The 19,876-nt window shown below is 38.4% G+C and overlaps 1 protein-coding gene across 3 annotated transcripts in view; it reads right to left on the reverse strand.

Moving 5' to 3' along the window:
- DCDC1 (doublecortin domain containing 1) overlaps window positions 1-19,876 on the reverse strand; it is a 351,456-nt gene that overhangs the window by 229,695 nt on the left and 101,885 nt on the right. For all 3 annotated transcript variants that reach the window (XM_029583130.1, XM_029583129.1, XM_029583131.1), the window contains one exon: window positions 6,705-6,871. In XM_029583130.1, coding sequence (XP_029438990.1) covers window positions 6,705-6,871 — 167 coding nt within the window. The remainder of the gene's footprint in view (window positions 1-6,704; window positions 6,872-19,876) is intronic.

The raw sequence follows: 19,876 nt of genomic DNA on the forward strand, positions 1-19,876 counted from the left end.
GGAAAACGATTGCAAACCCCAAGCAGGGGGTAGGGTTTGTCAGATCATGAGAATAAGATCCTTGAGAACCAGGGAAAAATGGCAAAGGCCTGTGTTCTGTAAAGTTCTTCTGCCATGTAAATGTCTGTAGATCTGGATCTATTTCACCTACAACAATTTTTCTCACACTGAAAACAACTATTCAGGATGATTAAGGGGTTAAAAGGCTCTGATGTCCTGCAGAGACTTATTTTGTATATGTTTTACCCATTTGAATTATGGAAACAATAGGCTAATCACTATTTTTTTTCTCAGTTTTTAGAGTTCTTACTTTCATAAACTGCAACTGTGATCCAATAAACCAAATTCTCAGATTAAAGGAAGAGTTTACAATCATATTTTTTGACCCATCTCTACTTTTAATCTCACTGGATATAGTTATGCCTCAGGTGTTTTGTAGTTCATGTTGCTGGATCTGTCCATTATAAATAAATAAATAGATAAATAGACCTGGTGTTACAAAGTTTGAATTCTATCTATTGAAATCAAAACTTTCCAGTTATCTGTATTCTTCAGTAAGCACCTACATTTATTCCAGTTTCTTTTAAAATACATTCAAGAAAACATTGGTATACTGCTCTGAAAAATGAAAGCTACTTAAAACTAATTTTAAAATATTTTTTGAATTTTTTTTATGAATTAAATACAATATTTAAAAGTAATATGTTGCTTTTTATTACTTTCCAGAAAACAAATCTTAAACATACCTGCTTTGCACATAGAACCTTGGAACACTACACAACTAAGTATAACTAAAAGATAAGAAAAGGATAGCTACCATATGTTTCTTTCCATAATTACAAAATACAATTTTATAGAACATTTTGACAGGAGAGGTCAATATGAAGTTTAAAGCTGGGCTTAAAACTGAAAGAGGATTAAAATAATACTGTAAAAATATATTTAAAGAATATTGTAATGCTGCACTGAATACTTCTTTTAATAGACTAAGATTTAAAGGGAATAAAATGGACATCTTTCAGGGTGGTGAATATATGGCATGAGAGAGAGAGACAAACTCTTAAAATCAAAGAACATTCAGAAATGGTGAAAAATAACCAAACAGTGCCATTTTGTAGCTTGCTTCTCCCAATAATTACCTCGTGACAAACTCTAGATGGCAACCTTGCACTTACAGTAAAAGGAGATGAAATGTCACAGCTAGTCCCCACATCTCGTCTTTATCAACAGTTTATGTGCCATAGATCTATAGCCTCTTATTATAAGTGTAATGAAGCAGAAGTTATTGAGGCATTTTATTGATTGCTCAGATCACAAGTTTACTGTCATACTGAATTGGCACCTTATGCGCTGAAGCAAACTGCTGACACCTTTTTAAAAAAGTGACAACTACATCTATTTCATGACCAGAAATCCATTTTCATCTCTATCAAGACAAGAATACAATTTTCACTTCATTTAACTGATGTTAGGCCTGCTCAAGGCATGACACTTAGAAAAAAGACACAAGTTTAAGTTACTTTAAATACTTCAAGTAAGTAGGATGCAGCTTAGTTGAGGGAAATATTTCAAACACCACTCAATCTATAAACAATATAATATTCTATAACGTAAATAATTATTATTGTTAGTAAGAAAAGTTTTTCTCTTTCAGTTGAAAAATGACTGTAGAATTATTTGTTTTGCTACAATATTGGGGTAATATAGTAATAGTGCAGACTGGTGTTTTTCCTCTGACCCTCCACAGTAAATTGCAATAGTATTGCTTTCCACAAGAATTTTTCAGTGAGTTCAAAGTGTGAAGGAAGCAACATATGTGCTCAAGGACATCATCCTACAAAGTTTGGTTGATTGATACAAGAAATTATGTACTAAAGTCTTTTACCAGCAAATTAAAGTTCACATTTACTAAATTTTTTTCTTCTATTGTTAGGATCAAAGCTGAAATGTTGCTATTTTATCTGCATACAAAAAAAAAAAAAAAGTAGCACCATCCATTATCTTAAAAGGAATGCAGTGAGAGAAATGAATATAGACTGCCTCTCAATAATGGTTTACATGAAGTCCCAGAAATATAACAGCAAGCTTTGCTTCAGTTATATGCAATGCTCGTTGCTAGAAAAGGAAAAGTTTTACTAAAACTCAAGTGAAGAAAATCCCACATTTGAATAGAATCATAGCGAATGTGATTTGCAAGACCCTGACATTAACTGGGTTTAATTTACAAAACTTTTTTCTCCAAGACGCGGAATAGGAAAAAAAAAAAGAATTTAGTAAATGAAGCCCTTAAGTTTGAGTAATTTTAATAGTGAAGATCTTGTTGCACATGACCATTATTTAGATGTACTTATTCTTCTCCTAGATCTACAATAAATCTTGTAGTCTGGTTTCGGTGCAGACTCCCATCCACCGTTCATATATTTTTCTCTATCCCAAGATATTCTTTTCATATGCATTGGATCTGCTAGATTAATTATCATGTCATCAATAAAAGCACATGGTTTACAAAGCAATAATCTCATTTTAAGAGGTATTTCAGTCTTCTGGGTTGGCCTGCCTTTTGGTTGTGTTGGGTCTGAATGACAGCCTCCCTGCTTGAAGCATACTGAACATACAGCCTTCCTCATTCACCGATAGTACAGTGGCCTTTTCACACGTTCCTCGCCACAGCAGTGTTTGTCCCCAAACACTAGAACCCAGCACAATGGCATTCCAGTTTCACCACCCCCACTAAGCGCACAACTACATACGAAGAATGCTAATGAGATGGGACAGCCCTCCCCCCGTCACTGAAAGTGTTAACTGCATTTACATACCAACATGTTTATGTTATTTTCACTGTTACTAATGTACTGCAATATCACTTGCACATCAGTGAACAATTTCATCTTAGAGATGTCTTTATTGTTAAGTTAAAACACTCTCAAAATGCCAGCTAGAATAACAATGCCCATTGTTAAAAAGCAGCATTAAGATACTAATAATGATCTTTCTTTTAGGTTCCTCAGGAATTTCAGGCAGTTCTGGCTTGTATTTAAAGTAGCCAGCTGTAGCATTTTTGTCCTACTAGAAGAAAAGGTATTTCTTCAAAAAATAAAAAAAATTCCAGGAGTAGAGCCCTCCTGCATTTTTCCTATGTTTCCCTCCTATGCAGGCAAATCTTTTGTAGCATTTCATTATCTCTACTTTCACTTTATAAATAAAATGTGCTATCAGATAACACACAGCTAAAGGAAAAGAAGCCTTGAGATTGCAAGTTTCAAAAGTATGTTTCTTCGGAAGCACTTTCATTTAAATACAGTAACAGAATATTATGTATTTATTGAGATGCCAACAACAAATATATTTCCCTAATTCTGATTCACTCCTGCCTGCACAAAACACTTCTCCATTACTCAAGATAATACAATTTTCACCAAGTCTAGATATTTTTATTTACATGGTTAATACATTTGACAATGACATATTGGAAAAACCTTAGCTTTTCAGATTTCAAAATGCATATTTGTAAAAAATTTAAAAAAACTTTAAAAATCACACCTAAAGAAGCCATAAGAACATGCCATACTGGGTCAGACCAAGGGTCCATCAAGCCCAGCATCCTGTTTCCAACAGTGGCCAATCCAGGCCATAAGAACCTGGCAAGTACCCAAAAACTAAGTCTATTCCATGTTACCATTGCTAATGGCAGTGGCTATTCTCTAAGTGAACTTAATAGCAGGTAATGGACTTCTCCTCCAAGAGCTTATCCAATCCTTTTTTAAACACAGCTATACTAACTGCACTAACCACATCCTCTGGCAACAAATTCCAGGGTTTAATTGTGCGTTGAGTGAAAAAGAATTTTCTCTGATTAGTTTTAAATGTGCCCCATGCTAACTTCATGGAGTGCCCCCTAGTCCTTCTATTATCTGAAAGTATAAATAACCGAGTCACATCTACCCGTTCTAGACCTCTCATGATTTTAAACACCTCTATCATATCACCCCTCAGCCGTCTCTTCTCCAAGCTGAAAAGTCCTAACCTCTTTAGTCTTTCTTCATAGGGGAGCTGTTCCATCCCCTTATTTTGGTCGCCCTTCTCTGTACCTTCTCCAGTACTTGGATTTCTGTGCATACTGTGCATACATAACAGGTCTCTTTTTTGATCTTGTAAAAATCCTAGAAGATGATGACAAGGCCTGTGAAGTGGCCCTACTAACGGGAAAAGTAGAGGGTAGTACTTTGGGGGAATCTGGGCACACTTGGGATGGATATGAAGGATGGTGGTGGGAAAAGTGTTGAGAGAGAAAGTGAAAGCTGTTAGTGTAGCTGTGTACAAATTCCTGGAGGAAAAGTCCATAAACCATTATTATGGTGGAATTGCAGAAATCCACTTCTTATTCCTGGGATAAACAGCTTGGAATCTATCTACCCCTTGGGATCCTGCCAGGTACTTGTGACTTGGATTGACGACTGCTGGAAACAGGATACTGGACTTGATGGACCCTCGCTCTGACCCAGTATGGCATATATTATGTTCTAAAAGACAACATGGGTATTGCTGGGGGGAGAAGTTGGAAATTGGTAATGGATTGGATATGAGAATTTGTAAGTTCATCTCCCCTAAGGGGAGGAATTTCAACGTGGCAGGCTTGATGGGCCTATTTGGTGTTTTTCTGCTGTTATTTTTCATTTACTATGTTTTCAATTCATAGATAAAGCTTACATGGAACATTTATTATCATAATTTAAGCTTTATGATATTGCTATATTTTTACAATTGAAGAAATGCTCACCAAGCTTTCTGAATAGAAGAAGTTGGTAAATTTCTCTACATTCAGAAGGTGGAGTATGGATGGAACTGACACACTACAGCTGCCAACCTTCATACTGAAGATGGCAACTTGTCCTTCATTTAGGCTTATTTCTTACTGTATAGAGAAGCTTTGGGTATATTTAGATTTATAGTTAGACATAGAAGTAGCTGAAACACATGCTACAATTTTATGCAGAAATGATCCAAACATGTCTCATCTGTGCACAAGTAACACTTCCATGCACACTTTCCACTGGTTCAGACGACAAAAGTATAGCCCAACTTAAATTATTGAAATATCATCAAATGTACTTTTCCTGCATTTTTTCAGCATTATCATAATGTAAATATAAACAGCCATATTTATTTATTTTAAAAACTATCAGGCCTTCAGGAGGAAAGAGTGAATTTCAGAGAGAAAGCTATCTGTAACCTTTTGCTTTGAGCAATATAACCCCATCCGTCAGTCATGACACCTTGGCAGCAGCCCTGGATTTGTCAATAGGTATCCATTATGTCTGTGCCTAGAGTGGCAAAAACCGAGGGGCTGCAGGCTGGCCAAGATTTGCTGCCTTCCAGCTCTGGTGAATCTCATGTAGCAGAGAAAAGCCCTCTACTACCCTGTAACCGACCTTTGCAGGAGGGATGGGGTAACAGCACCAAAAATGCATAGGGTTGGCAAAATCCTAAATCCATCCCTGCTTGGCAGTATCCATTGCCCTACAGAATAAAATCCTCATTTCACTTTCCTTCTCAGGTAAATGTGAAATCAGTTTAAAACCATTTGAAAACCAAAAATAAATGGTCTTCAAACATCTTTGAATATATATGTGAAAGCAATTTGTATGGAGTAGCTTAAGTAAGGATACTATATCACTTTTATTCTCCACCAATGTGAAAGCTGGACTGAAGAACTGTTTTGTCAAAAGACCTTGCCCTTTCTCTTCCACGAGCAGAAAGCAGGAGGCTCTACTGAAATGGAGTAAATGACATTCCATATCCCTTCTGTCCCTCCCATTTCCATTACTAACTCACTATTTTAATTACAAGTTAGCAAAGCAATGGTACAGTTTTCACTTTGTCTGTTGCATATTTACATTTAAATGTTTGCAAATTACTCCAGGAAAACATAGAGCATTTCAAAATATTACTTCTCAACTAAATTTGAGTAAAATTGTTTAGATCAAATATATTGAAATTTGTTTTATTTTTGTCATATATTTCATTCATCAAATATCAAATCTTGTAAGTAGAGATATAATATAGATCTCTTATAAATGTAAACCTTTTTGGACTTTCTTATTTGTAAGCCCAGAAGAGAAACTGGATAGGAGGTTTAAATGCTAGTAAATTAAATAATTATTATGATCTGGCCATAAGCAAAACACACAGTATCAACTGAAAAAAAATGTTTATGACTAGTACATTTTTTACTTCCTGAAATAATCCATGCATTTTATATCTCAGCACAAAACGTCTTCCCTCATGTCAAATATAGCACATGTATTTTCTCGTGTAGTTTATACACGAGACAATACATTTAAATTACAATTTATTTTAATTAATTTGTTCAAAGAATATTAACATTGCATATTTAATACTACAAGAGTATAACAACCTATTCATTTTTCCATGTAAAATGAGTGCAGCCACAGAGTTTCCATGCTGCACAGTATGCAGTATGAATAGTTGAGACATATGACATCCTACACCAAAAGACAGACACAATTAACTCTATTATTGTTGGCTTTTAGATTACAGGGGAAGTATTCTTGCTCTCCAACAGGCACTGGAGCCCATGCAATACATGTGACACGTCTTTATACCGCTGTGCCAATCACTGCCTTTATACAACTTGTTCCTTAAAAAAAAAAAAAAGAGAGACTTTAAAGAGTGGGAGAACTCACCTCTCTGTTATAGTTCTTTTCAGATTTTAGTTGTTGGTGCAAGGCCATGAGAATTCGATGGATGTATTTCTTAGCTCCTGAGGGGCTGAAACCTTCTCCCATAGAGACCCATGCAGGTCCTCGCAAAGGTGTGATGGCATTCTGCAGGCATTTGTCAAGCAGAGGAACTACATCAGAAATAAAAGGAAAATACATTCTTTTGACCTAACTGAAATTCACAATCCAAAATATAGCCCTAGCATCAGAACTAACTCTCAACATCTATTATTTATTTCTGACCTGGGTTAAGTCTTAGAAACACAACTCCTGCATGACTAGTGGCCACCATCAAGGATGTATTTATATGGAGGCACACCCCCCCATGTAAGGCTCTTCAGCTTTGTGAGCACACCTGAATAGTTCTGAAGTGTGCCTAACTAACTGCACACAGTGTCATGGTGTGCACTGATTGCCTTATCTTCTCATTTATCACAGATGAGTTGGAACCAACCTTGCTGAAATCTACTTGCATTGTCCTGATAAAATTGCAAGATCCACATTCTCTCCCTGTACAGTTTCCTGTTGAGGGGCTTGAAATAATAAAAATATTTCACATTCAGTTATTCATAAAACATAATCAGCAGCCACATAGGCAATTTGACACTAATCCTGTCACTTCCAGTTTTTAAGCAACCAACCTCGTACCAAAAGGGAACTTCTCAGTCAACTGTTTAAAGAACATGAACAGAATGAAAAAGAATAGGAATACGCTTTTGTTTGAAACAAATGAAACGAAAGAAAAACAAGCAAAACTGAATTTGTTTTTCATTTCGGTTTTTGGCCTTCCTCACTGAGCAGCCATCAGCCCCAGCTCCCCACAACACAGTGTAAAGTCCACATGGGGCAGGGGAGGTCCCTGGTCACCCCTGCTCTGCCAGGTTGGTGCTTGAAAATGGCGTCGGCACCATTTGCTTGTATGGACATATAACAAAACATCCAAACAACAAAATGGTGCCAGCCTTAGGATTGCTTGGTGCCATTTTGAATTACCAACCCAGCAGGGCAGGAATGACTAGGAAATAGCTTCTGCCCCATTTGGTTTTTTTTAAATACAAACAATAGGGTAAGAGGCATCTAAGGAGTGGGATGAATCCCATGGAGCCGTAATTTTTAAATTTTGAGGTGCTGTTTTGTTTTGTTTTTCCCCAGCAAGGGAAGAGGTCCCATATGCATGGAAAGGTAATTATATTTGGAGAGCAGAATTTTGTGTGCAAGATATAAACTCCATATTTGTGTTTCTTAATATAGCATGTAATTTACTTACAAGTTTTCTCTATTTTGACACTGGATAAAAGATAAGAAATACGTACTATATATTTTAACTCTGTGTCAGATGGCTAATGGGTTTTTCTCATTTTGTGTCTGTGGGAAAAATACTTAGTATATTGGCCCCTTAAGTGTACATATTCAGTGGCATTTAGCCATATAACTTATGAGTTACCCAGCTAAATGCAGACTTTTTAATATTTCAGCCACTTATCACACTAACATTTAGCCGGATAAAGTAGAGTTGCTTACCTCTAACAAGTGTTCTCCAAGGACAGCACAATATCAGTCTTCACACATAGGGTATTATCATCCAATGGGGCCCAGCACGAAAAATTTAAGTCAAAGTTTCTAGAACTTTGACTGTGCCTCACTGGGAATTCCTATGCATGCCATGTGTCCATGCAGGGCCCCTTTATTCCTGTATTTTAGCATTTAAAAACAGAGAAACTAACTCCAAGAGGAGGTAGATGGTTTCATGAGGACTAACATCCTGCTGTTCTTAGAGAACACCTCTTACATGTAAGCAACTCTGCTTTTTCCAAGAACAAGCAAGATGGCAGTCCTCGTACATGGGGGATCTCTAGCTACAGGCTACCCCCAACAAAAAATAGGGGCATAACAATATTTTTGTAGACAACAAGCCTTTTACCATTTTATACTTAACAGGAAGTAGCCTGGAACAAAAATAACAGACCTTAGGAGGGAACAGCGTTGAATCCTACACCTCAAACAAATTCCAGAGGACAGACTGACCAAACCAACTCTTGCATAAGCCATCCCTGTCCAAACAGTAGTGAGATGTGAATGAGTGGAGAGAACTCCACATTGCAGTCCCGCAGATCTCCTCTATGGGGTATAATCACAGGTAAGCCATCAATACTGCCATGTGGCCGACAGAGTGAGCCTTGACATGGCCTACCAGATTCAGCCCTGCTTGGGCATAACAGTAGAAAAGGCTATCTGCTAGCCAATAAAATATAGTCTGGCAATGGCAATCCCTAGATCTGTTTGTGTCAAAAGAAACAAAAAAAAGAGTTGAGTGGACTTTCTATGGGCTTTAGTCTGCTCCAGGTAGGAGGCCAAGGTTCTTTTTCAGTCCAAACTGTGTAATGCTTGTTCACCTTCATAGACAGATGCCTGGGAAAAATGTTAGCAGATGGAATTCCAACACCACCTTAGGCAGAATCTTAGGATGGGTGCATAAAACCACCCTATAATATTAAAATTTGATATAAGATGGCTAAGTTACTAGAGCTTGGAGCTCACTGACCTGCATGCCGAAGTGACTACCACCAAAAACACAATTTATCTAGTGTTTGGGATCCTGCCAGGTACTTATGGCCTAGACTGGGCTTGTTGAGCACTCAGTCTGACCCAATATGGTAATTCTTATACTCTGATGACTTTCCAGATCATGTACTTCAGATCATAGGAGTTCAGTGGCTCAAAGGGAGCTTTCATCAGTGGGGACAGAATCGCACTGAAATCCCAATGGATGGCTTCAAATGAAATAGGCCCCACATAAACAAGACAACTAAAGGCTGCACAGAGATGAGATGACCTTCTTCATGGCGATGGTAAGCACCAACTGCATGAAAGTGAATCCTTACTGAGTTGGTCTTTAGACCAGACTCAGAAAAATGTAGAAGTTAATAAAGCAGTTTTGTGTGGAGCAGGAGAAAGATCTAGGGTCTTTTGCTCACACCATGGGGCAAACCTCCCCCACTTAAACCCATAGGATTTTCTAGTGGAATTCATTCTTGAAGCTAAAAGAACTCATTCTTGAAGCTAAAAGAACTCGAGACATCATCAAAGTCTACCTCTCAACATCCAATTGTAAAGTGACAGGGACCTGATGCTGGTATGGTACAACCTGCCCTGATCCTAAGTGATGAGATCTAGGAAAGTCCCCAGTTTGACCAAATTTCCTGAAGGACATCTCCAGGAGAAACAGAAACCAGATCTGTCTCAGTCAAAAGGGGGCTATAAGATTCATTGTCCCCTTGACTTCTTTCAGCTTCAACAGAGGTTTTGCTAATAGTGGATTTGGAGAATAAGCATACAGCAGTCTCCTGCCCCAATTCAAGGCAAAGGCATCTGAGGTTAGTTTGCCACATGCCCTCTTTCTAGAGCAGGAGTGGGATCTTCCTGTTCTAAGGAGAGTGAACAGATCCACCACTGGTGTGCTCCAGTGGCGAAAAATCTGATTTTTTACCCCCTGGTGCAAGGACCATTCATGGGGTTCCAAGGACATACAGCCTGTCCGGGAGGACATTCTCTACATCCATCAGGTACATGGCCAAGAGTGCCATACCTTGATATATGGCCCAGTCCTGTAGCTGGACAACCTCCTGATAAAGGAAATATGAACCTGTACCTTCCTGCCCATTTGGACAGGAATACCTTTGGTGGGTAACTGATCTCTTAAAACCTTTACAGCATACCAGATTGCCCGGAGCTCCAAGATATTTATCTCATAACACTTTTCCTGGGCCGACTACAGGCTCTGGGTGCAGAGTTCCTCTACATGAGCTCCCTAGCCCAAGTTGGATGCGTCCATCATTTATTCGTCACTGAGCACCCACAAGGAAATGAGCGGAGGATCAAGGATTAACGGTGTCTGCCTCAGTGCTTTTGATGTCCCAGTGCCAAGCTTGCAGTGCCTTCTCCAAGGCCTGCTGGATCTTTCTATGCAATTCCTCCTTGATGATTGCTGATACTAACACAGATTGGGAGGCAGGAGCGTGAACATATTTTCTTCAGAATCAAGAGGTAGCTCAGTGCCAGACACCTGGACCACTGGAAGCTGTTGCAAGTCCCTGACCTGCTTAGAGGATGAGCTCTCCTTGGCACAGGACAGCTTAAAGGGGGGGTTTCTAGCATGCGCCAGACTGCTCCCGGCATCTGGCACCAGTGGAGATTGATTATCCAATGCATCTTCGGCTTCCCTCGATGCTCAACATGGGATCTCTTCGATGCTGAAGAGACAGAACCCAATGCCATCTTCAGTCGGAAAAGTCACACAAATGTTTGTCTCCAGGTTTCCTATCAACTGGTGGCATTGAGGGAAACTATGGCTCCCCGCTCCCCCATAGATGCTGATAATGCTCCCTGTACTGATGCATTTACAATGTCCTTCAATATATATCAATTTTATTTAGGTTTATTTGTACACCACTTTATAGCTTTATTGGGAGAGGTAGTTCATAAATGTGAAAGTAAGTAGGCAATGGTTAATTTTCTTTTTTATTTTTAAAAAGGTACCATGTCAGAGCCAGTGGTAGCATCCATCTTCCATCCCAACTACAATATCTTTATTTATTAAAATTCTGGATTTACGCCTATATTGGACTGGCCAAGCTAAGTGGATCACAGTAAAACATAGAATAATAATTCTTAAATAAAATAAAACTTTATGACAAGAGAAAAAAGACACAATATGCCAGATAATATTCTTCTTCACTATATGCTCAAACCAAGGCACTGATGTTCAAATTAAACCAAAGAAAAAGCTTCCTGAAACAGCAATGCCTGCAGCCTTTTCTGCAATTGCCTACAATCACCAAGATGATAAAGTTCTACTGATAAGTCATTCCAAAGTTTTGGTCCTACACCGGAGAAGGCTTGACAATGCATCTTGTGAACATGTCCCAGCTTCAGGGTAAGAACAAGCAGACCTTTTATCTACTAAACATAATGACCTGGGTGGGGGGCATATTTTAAATTAAATTTAGATAGATAACTATGTTCCTCCCCATTAACAACTTAAACAAAGGCTTGGACAATTGTCTGACAATCTTCTCTAAATATTAATGGGTGAATATCCAGCTGCTAAGCAGCTAGTTAAGTTAGCCAGATACCCCTATCCGGCTAATTTAACTGGGATATTAAGCGGGGTAACATCACTGCTGAATATACCTAGCTTTTAAGCTAACTCCATTCCTCCCAGAAATGCCTATTGTCTGCTCCGGAAAGCCTTCGACTTACCCAGCTATATTCTAGAATATAGACAGGTAAGAGTTTTAGAATCATGGTTTAGCCATTTAAAGGGATAGCTTTTCAGTTTCTGTCTAAATGGCTTTTGAATATTTACCCTTAAATATTTTAGCCTGTGAACCACCCAGCCTAAGCTTAAAAATGGGGAAAAGGAAGCGAGATCAAAAAAGGTTCCAGATCAGTGACAAATGTTCCAGGTCAACGACCTGGTATGACCTAGCAGAAAATCACTGCTGGTTATAGGAGTCAAAACAGTGGCAGACACAAAGAGCAGAGAATGGAGGAAGACGACCACAGATCAAGTAAGACTGACACACAGCAGGCAAGCACAAATGGGCAGACAGGGTGAACTAAATGGCCCTTTTCTGCAGACATCTTCTAGGTTCTATGACAGCTACATAAAACTTTTCATTTTAGTTTAATAGTTTACTTCTTAAAATATTACACATACAATAACACAAGTTAGAGCTAAATAGATACATAACTATCAACTTTAAACTCGTTCGCTATTAAGTAGTTCTCTAACATTACATACTTGCCAAGTGCCATTGAGAATAAAAATCTTTTTAGTAAAAAAGTCTTCATACATATAAACATAATTAAAACCAGTATTTATACTATATTTAGAAATAGGTAATGCATGAACATGCAGTGTGCTTCGCAGCTGAAATTATGTCAGTATATTTTTACTCAAACAAAACTAATCTAACAGCTGCTGTGTACTTTTGTTTACATGCTATATGTCAAATCTTATTGTCCCTAAGGTGCTTATGAGAGATGCTTTAGCAGTCATTTTCTTAAATACTGATGCCTATCCGAATTTGGAGTTTTCTACCATTGAACAGAATGACAAGCACACGATTGCTATACTTAAAGCAATCTTTCACAGCTGCTGCTTTTGCAGTGATCCCATTACAGTGACGGCATATGCCTGTGGGGTCTACAAAGCTACAATGCTGCGGAGCAAGATGTTGATTTGCACAATGCAGTATAATAGGAACATGGCCCTACTGAGGGAAAACCATTTCATAGGGCAGGGTTTTTTTGTACCCAAGCAAAATTTAATTTAGGTACTTGCCTCTCTGTGACCTTTTAAGAACACCTGGCTATTTTAATTGCTTTAAAGTAGCAGCACTCTGACACTAAACAGTTAGCAAGCATCGAATCATATGAAGTCCCCTCAGTTTCTAAAATGCAGCATGAGTCATGCCTTTTCTTAAACTGAATCAAGTACTTGTGTATTAAATATGCTGGCACATCTTCTGCTTGAGCAAGTGAACCAAAATGGTGTGAAATGTTAATGCCTTGATGCTTGTGATTGATCATTTGTAACTATATCTACTCCTTGTTCCATGAAATCAAGTTTGGAGTAATGGGTTCATCAGATTTTTGGGTTAAATTGAGAGTGAAGAGGTAGTGTGTGTTGAAATAAGAGTTGCCATGTTCAGGGCTGGCCTTGAAACAGCATGGAATCTAAAGGCCGCATTCAAGGCCACTTCACTCATCATACGCTTACTGATTCTGAATGGAGGCCATTTGTAGGGACATTTGGTAGTTTTCCAATACACTTTATGTCTTACTATGTCTATCACCCCATATATCTTTTTTCTGTTAACAGAGGGGTAGGACAGGTCAATATATAGAATTAAGTTATTTACATAAAGTAGATACATAAAAGGTGTTAATTTTTAAAAGAGTTTTTATAACAAAAGATGAGGTTTGTAAATCTAGCAACTAGAATTCTAAAAAATAACCCCACACAACTCATTTTAGGTCATTTAACTTGCCTTTATCAGGATATGTTACTTAATTTTCTTTTTCTTAAAATTTGTAATACAGTAATTAATATTTTTTAAGATTAATAAAATGCAGAAGTCAAACACAAGTTCCAGTCAAATACTTTCTCATTCTAAAGAAATTAAAGAGATTTTGATGAGCTGAAAACAGTTTAACCTATTGAATACAACAAAATCAATCTTATAAATTTGTAACGGTACTGTATAATATCAAAAAATAAAATATTAACTATATATGGACACTAATAGCTATAGTTTAATAATCAAACAAGGTGATGTGATTTACTGTACAAAAATGAAACCCCAGTTCACAAACTTAATCAATTATTATCTACAGTAGTCATCATCAGTTCTCCCAGCCTTGCTTTAGTACGGAAAAAACAGACATTTTTCACCAGCAGAAGCAAAGGACAACATATTTCTTCTCAATTTGGAAAAATATTTTCTTTTAAAGCATGAAAATACAGTCATTTATTTCCAAGGTTTGAAGGATTTCAAATTCAAGAACTGAGCTCGGACTGTTGCTTGGCTGAGCTATGCCCTGTGCGTTCTGGAGGGGGCGGGGATCCCCTTCCCAGAGACAGGCATTCCCACGAAGGAGCATACTTTAGTGGAGCATGATACAACCACCAGGGCGCACGTCGTCTGATCAGGCAGCCATGCAGGAGCTTACGTCCAATGGCTATGAACTAAGCCATGAACTACGCTTGGAACACATGCATTAGTGTTGGATTTTTTTTTTTTTTTAATTAAAATGATTATTTATAGGAAGGGTACTTTTCAAAGGCATTTCCGAGGATAAACAATTCTTTATTCATTAAAACGGCCCGTTATACAATTAGATATACCCGATATCTCCTCTTGATCTCTTATAAACCCACATCCAAACAAAAATGCATTGAATTCAAACTCTGCAACAATTTAAAACGGGAACGGTAACTTTTAAACAGCCACGAGGGTGCATGTGTATGCAGGTTTACTGGTTCTTGCTAAAGGGCACGACTATTTTATAGCATATGCATGTATATGAACGTATGGTATAAAATCAGCAGTACACACATACATGTGCGAACAATTTTATATGCTCATGTGCACAGGCCACCTCTACCGCGTAATTTGGGGAATTTTGCTAGGCATGTGTGCCAACACAAATACCGGTTTCCCAGTTCATTCCCAGTTCACCCTAGTGAAGGATAGGACTAGCTAGCTAGCCTTCCTTTTACCCTATTAGCCCCAACCCTTCCAACCCCTGCTGACTAGCCCTGATTTTGTTAATTTTAAAACTTACACCCTGTCCATAGCAGAACTAAAGTTTCGCAGTAGGAGACCCTGGCGCGTGCTTGTGCGTGTACTTACATGCACATTTCAAGTGACCTTCCTGGACCGCCCATCCCCCACCCAGACCATGTCCACGCCCTGCCCCTTTTTTTTAAACGTTTTGATTTGTGCACATACCGGGAGATATGCGCGTACTTGGGTGCTTCTTAAATCTGCATGTGTGCACTGGCCCAAGACACGCGTGTATCTCCCAGCTTTGGCATGTGTAGGACTTTTAAAATTCACCTATTAATTATTACAGAATAGAACATTACAGATTAAGTTCTTTTAGTCAATTATATAGAAGCACAATTCAGACTTTATAAGTGTAATTTTCAAACAGCCCACCTAGGTGAAAGTCTGCAGATACAAGCACAGGTGTGCAGGAGTCTTTGTGCATGTGAATTTACAAGCATGCTTTTTAAATTTGAAAGAATGCGTGTAAATCCCTTCATTGCCCCAAATGTGCTCCCCACCTCCACTTACTATGCACATAAAAATACATGTGAAATCATGATCTGCATTTCCTTTTATGAACACAGACCCAGAAATGGGGGTTCCTGCATATAAATCCTTTTGAAAATCAAGAACTATAAATGGTTGATCTAGGAGCTGTATGGGTACATTCATTTGAGCTAAAACAAAGGTCACATGCAATAGGCTGGCTGCCCTTTTGTCAGACCGGTTATGCTATCAGGTCCTTCTGATGCTGTGTATTGCATCATCTTAGTTCTACTGAGCTGATCTACCCTTAAGAGAAACATGGGAGGAACCTGCACAGAATGGCAGTTACTATCTTAAGAAGCTTGCTGGGCAGACTGGATGGGCCACTGGGTCCTTTTCTGCTGTCATTTCTATGTGTCTATGTTACAAATACAACTGTTCCAATGAAACAGTACAAAGTTAAGGATTATTTTAGTGCGTTCATTTCTGAACTATTTCTGCAAATTCTGCTAATATATAAATATGTTTAGGATAGTTTGTGTTACGTGGCAAGTTAAACAAAGTTTGTTTTCTGAACAATTCTGCAGGAACAAATATTTTCATGAAATCAAACCATGAAAGCATTGAGTAAATTTGTTTTGCACTTTTTTACATTTAGGGGGTCATTTACTAAACATTTTTTCCATAGACACAGAATGGGAAAAACCCTTTAGTAAATAGGCCCCTTAGAGATGTGCCGTCTCAAAATCTGTGATCAATGTATCTCCCAATGATTCATAGTTTGTACTAGTGATTCACATTTTACTTTGGTTTTCTGATCCCACCTGGTGATTTACAAATCACTATTCATAATTGAAATATATCATACTTGCAATTTGCAAATTATGGGGCCTATTTACTAAAGGTTTTGTCCCATTTTTTTTATCTATGCTTAGATAGTCCCATTTTTGGATTCTCTAATCACTGCTACTCCATTTAGAGTATAAATTTCAAATAAATGCGTACAGAGGCATATGCTGTCATAGATGTGAGACCTTGGGCTGTGGCATGGTTGATGCAGCCAACAGCAGATGGACATGCTCTCAAATGGACTAGGTCTAGGGTTTTACCTATACCATCCCTGTTCCCCGTGGGTTGAGCATTTGGTTGCAGGGGCCGGCAAGGCTTATGCGAGGGTCTTGTAAGGAGCGTTTAGGCGAAATCGAGTACCAGGCAGCAAGCATGCAACGTCAAGGTCCAGGCAGAGATTGGGGCAGGCGGAGATCATTCAGTGTCGAGGTCTAGGCAGAGGTCAGGGCAGATGGTAATCCAGGTCAGAACCAAAAGACAGACAGAGACAGATGGGGAAGACAAAGACAGAGTTCTGAGGACCAAGATTCAGCAAGGCAGGGCAAAGCACCAAGAGGCAAGGCAAGGAAACAACCAGCAAGGCAAGGAAACAACCAGCAAGGCAAGCACAGGGACGGCGAACAGCAACACGCTCTGCAAGAGCAGGAGGACTTGCTGCTGAGGCATCTGCTGCAGCATGGCTGGGGTTTAAATTCCCAGCCGCATGACGTCATTGCTGGGTGCTGGCTGGGGAGGTTCCCGCTGTGGGGCCTCTAAGCAATGGTGCAATGCACATGCACGCACCTAGGGAGACCCGAGGGAGGAGCAGCATGGCGGTATTCCAGTCGCGTTGGTGGCATCCCAGGCCGCAATAGATGCAGCTGGTCGCGGGGCCATCCCACTGCTGGCCAAAACATTACACAAATGTGCTTATATGGCCGCGAGCAGATCTACACTAGTATTTTATAACCTATACCTATGATATACATGTGTTTTATAAAACACGTGTATCTCTACCCCGCAACATATGAGAGTAGGTAGGCTTACATGTAATGCATTGAAACCACATATGTCAATGCATTGAATGTATGTAATTTCCTACCTATTTAGAAAACACACACACATAGATTAGATTTTACATGCAAAAATAAATTAGGACACCAGTTTTACCAATTAGTCCACAAGTTTACCCAGTCCTTCTCCAGGTCATTGAGTCCCTCCTAGTTCTTCAGCCTGAACTCCCCCCAGCCAGTATTATACAATCAACATGTATAATATAATTTACGCCAGATAATTAGCAGGTATAAAATTGCACAAGTAAGTTGTCAAACCTACATGTGTTTCTTTTAAAGTAGTAACGTATTTATATAAATGTCGGCTCTGCCCAGCAATGCTCCTTTTTTTTGTATGTGTATATGTGCACACAAAAGTTAAAATATGCACATATTTTGCACTTTCATAAAATATGGAATATGCAAGTAGAGGCTATTTACACAAATGCTGTGAACGTTCACCCCTAAGAAGGTATGGACTATTTCCACCAACCAAAATCAAGCCAACCACTAGACTAAACCAGCAAAAACAAAGCAGGCAGTAGATGGTGGAGCTGAGACCTCACTCTCATTCCTCAGACCCTAGATCGAACCACTGTCAAATTCTGGAAACAAAATGAAACATCACTGCCTTCTGCCCTAACACTGTTTTCATAGTGTGGATAATGGAAATCTTAATCTAACCCACCGTACTGGCAAACAAAAGATGCCAGTTGGTTATAGTAGAACAATAAAGTCAATATTTCAAAGGACAGATGACTTGGAGGTAACTGACTATTGCTTCTTTAAAAAGGACTGCTGGATAATTTTTTCGGCTTGTCTACAACAGTTTCAAAGAATAACCCCATCACATTAATTATATTCCTACAATGAAGGAACAGCATACCACAATCAAATGAGAATAGATACTGCTATGTTTAATTATGGATGTAGAAGACTCATGCATTTCTGAAACACTGAAGACATCTTTGTAACCTAGGACAACTACTCCTCTGCTACTATCTGCTATATTTTTTACACGTACTCAGAATAGTCCATAAGAAACAATTTGTTTGCATACAGGAAGAGATCATAGTACAGTATTAACTGCTAAATTATAATAGAGTTCACAAGGAATACACATATTAAATCTGCATGACTATCACATTCGATCCTCACTATTAACAGTATCACAATGAATATCAAATGAATTACTGTAATAATTTTAAAATTTTAGGCAATCACTTTTAAATCAACTCAGAAGCAACTATGACATTACATGAACACATACAGTCATGCAATTTGTTAGCCTGATTAGGCTATGATTACCTTGGCCTTTTGCTAGTTTTAGATGATACTTCTCCTTATATATTTAGATGGTAACTTTAAAGAGCGTGTGGGTACCCATACATACACGTATAGGCGAGTGAAAGGATATATGCTGAAATTTAAAATCATGCGTTCAATTGCATTTATTTATTTAAGGGTTTTTATATACCGCAGTACGTAAAGAAATACATCACCGCGGTTTACATTTAACAATAACTTAGCAACAGGCTTTACAATTGACATTATTAATAGGTATTAAATAAAATAAATTCCATATATGCATGCATATAATTTAAAATACGCCCACCATGGGTATGAGTGCTCCTAATTTTAAGCGGCTACTCGAGCAAGCGTACTTTGTGTATCTTCCTTTGAACTTTGTCAGCTTTAACACACGTAAAACATGCTTGCGTGAAGGGTATTCCCAGTTTTGCCAATTAGTCCACCAGTTTGCCCAGTCTGTATCAAGGTCATTCAGATGTCTCTGGTTCTTCAGCCTGCATTCTCCCCAGTTGACCCAGACCACTCATTCAGTGGTTTTAGGCCTAAACAGATTTATGCAGCTTTATACTTTATCAAGAGCAGAAGTAAACATGCGTGGCTAATAGCCCGCTGTGCGCTGCAGCCGCTGCATTTAAAATATGGATTTTACACATGTAACTATTGGCCCTGTCTGTGGAATGACCCCATCATCCTAATGCCACTCCTTTTTTTTCCTTACTCGCGCCTGTGCGTATATGCACTTAATTGGCGGCATTTAAAATTCGTGTTGCTCTTATGGATATGGGCCTCTTAACGTGAGCAATGCTTTTAAAATTCACCCATAAATGAATTTGACAATGATTTGCAAACATTTTTGGAGTGCCATAATTATTTTAATTCCCACTATTTCCTCATTGAAGAAAAAGCAGTGATTATCTGATTGCGCATAGAATCAGTTGAGAGATAAAGTTAAAATATGCCATTAGCTTAATAGTCTTTCAGAATCACAGTTCTATTTTCTCACTATTATAAGAAAATGTGAAGCAGAGAAAGAGGGAAAGATGAAGAAGATATGGAGAAGGAAAAGGAGAACATGAGAGATAGAAAAATGATGAAGGATAGGAGAGAAGATTAAATGGAA

This window comes from Rhinatrema bivittatum, chromosome 17, assembly GCF_901001135.1.
Source record: "Rhinatrema bivittatum chromosome 17, aRhiBiv1.1, whole genome shotgun sequence".
Lineage (NCBI taxonomy): Eukaryota > Metazoa > Chordata > Amphibia > Gymnophiona > Rhinatrematidae > Rhinatrema > Rhinatrema bivittatum.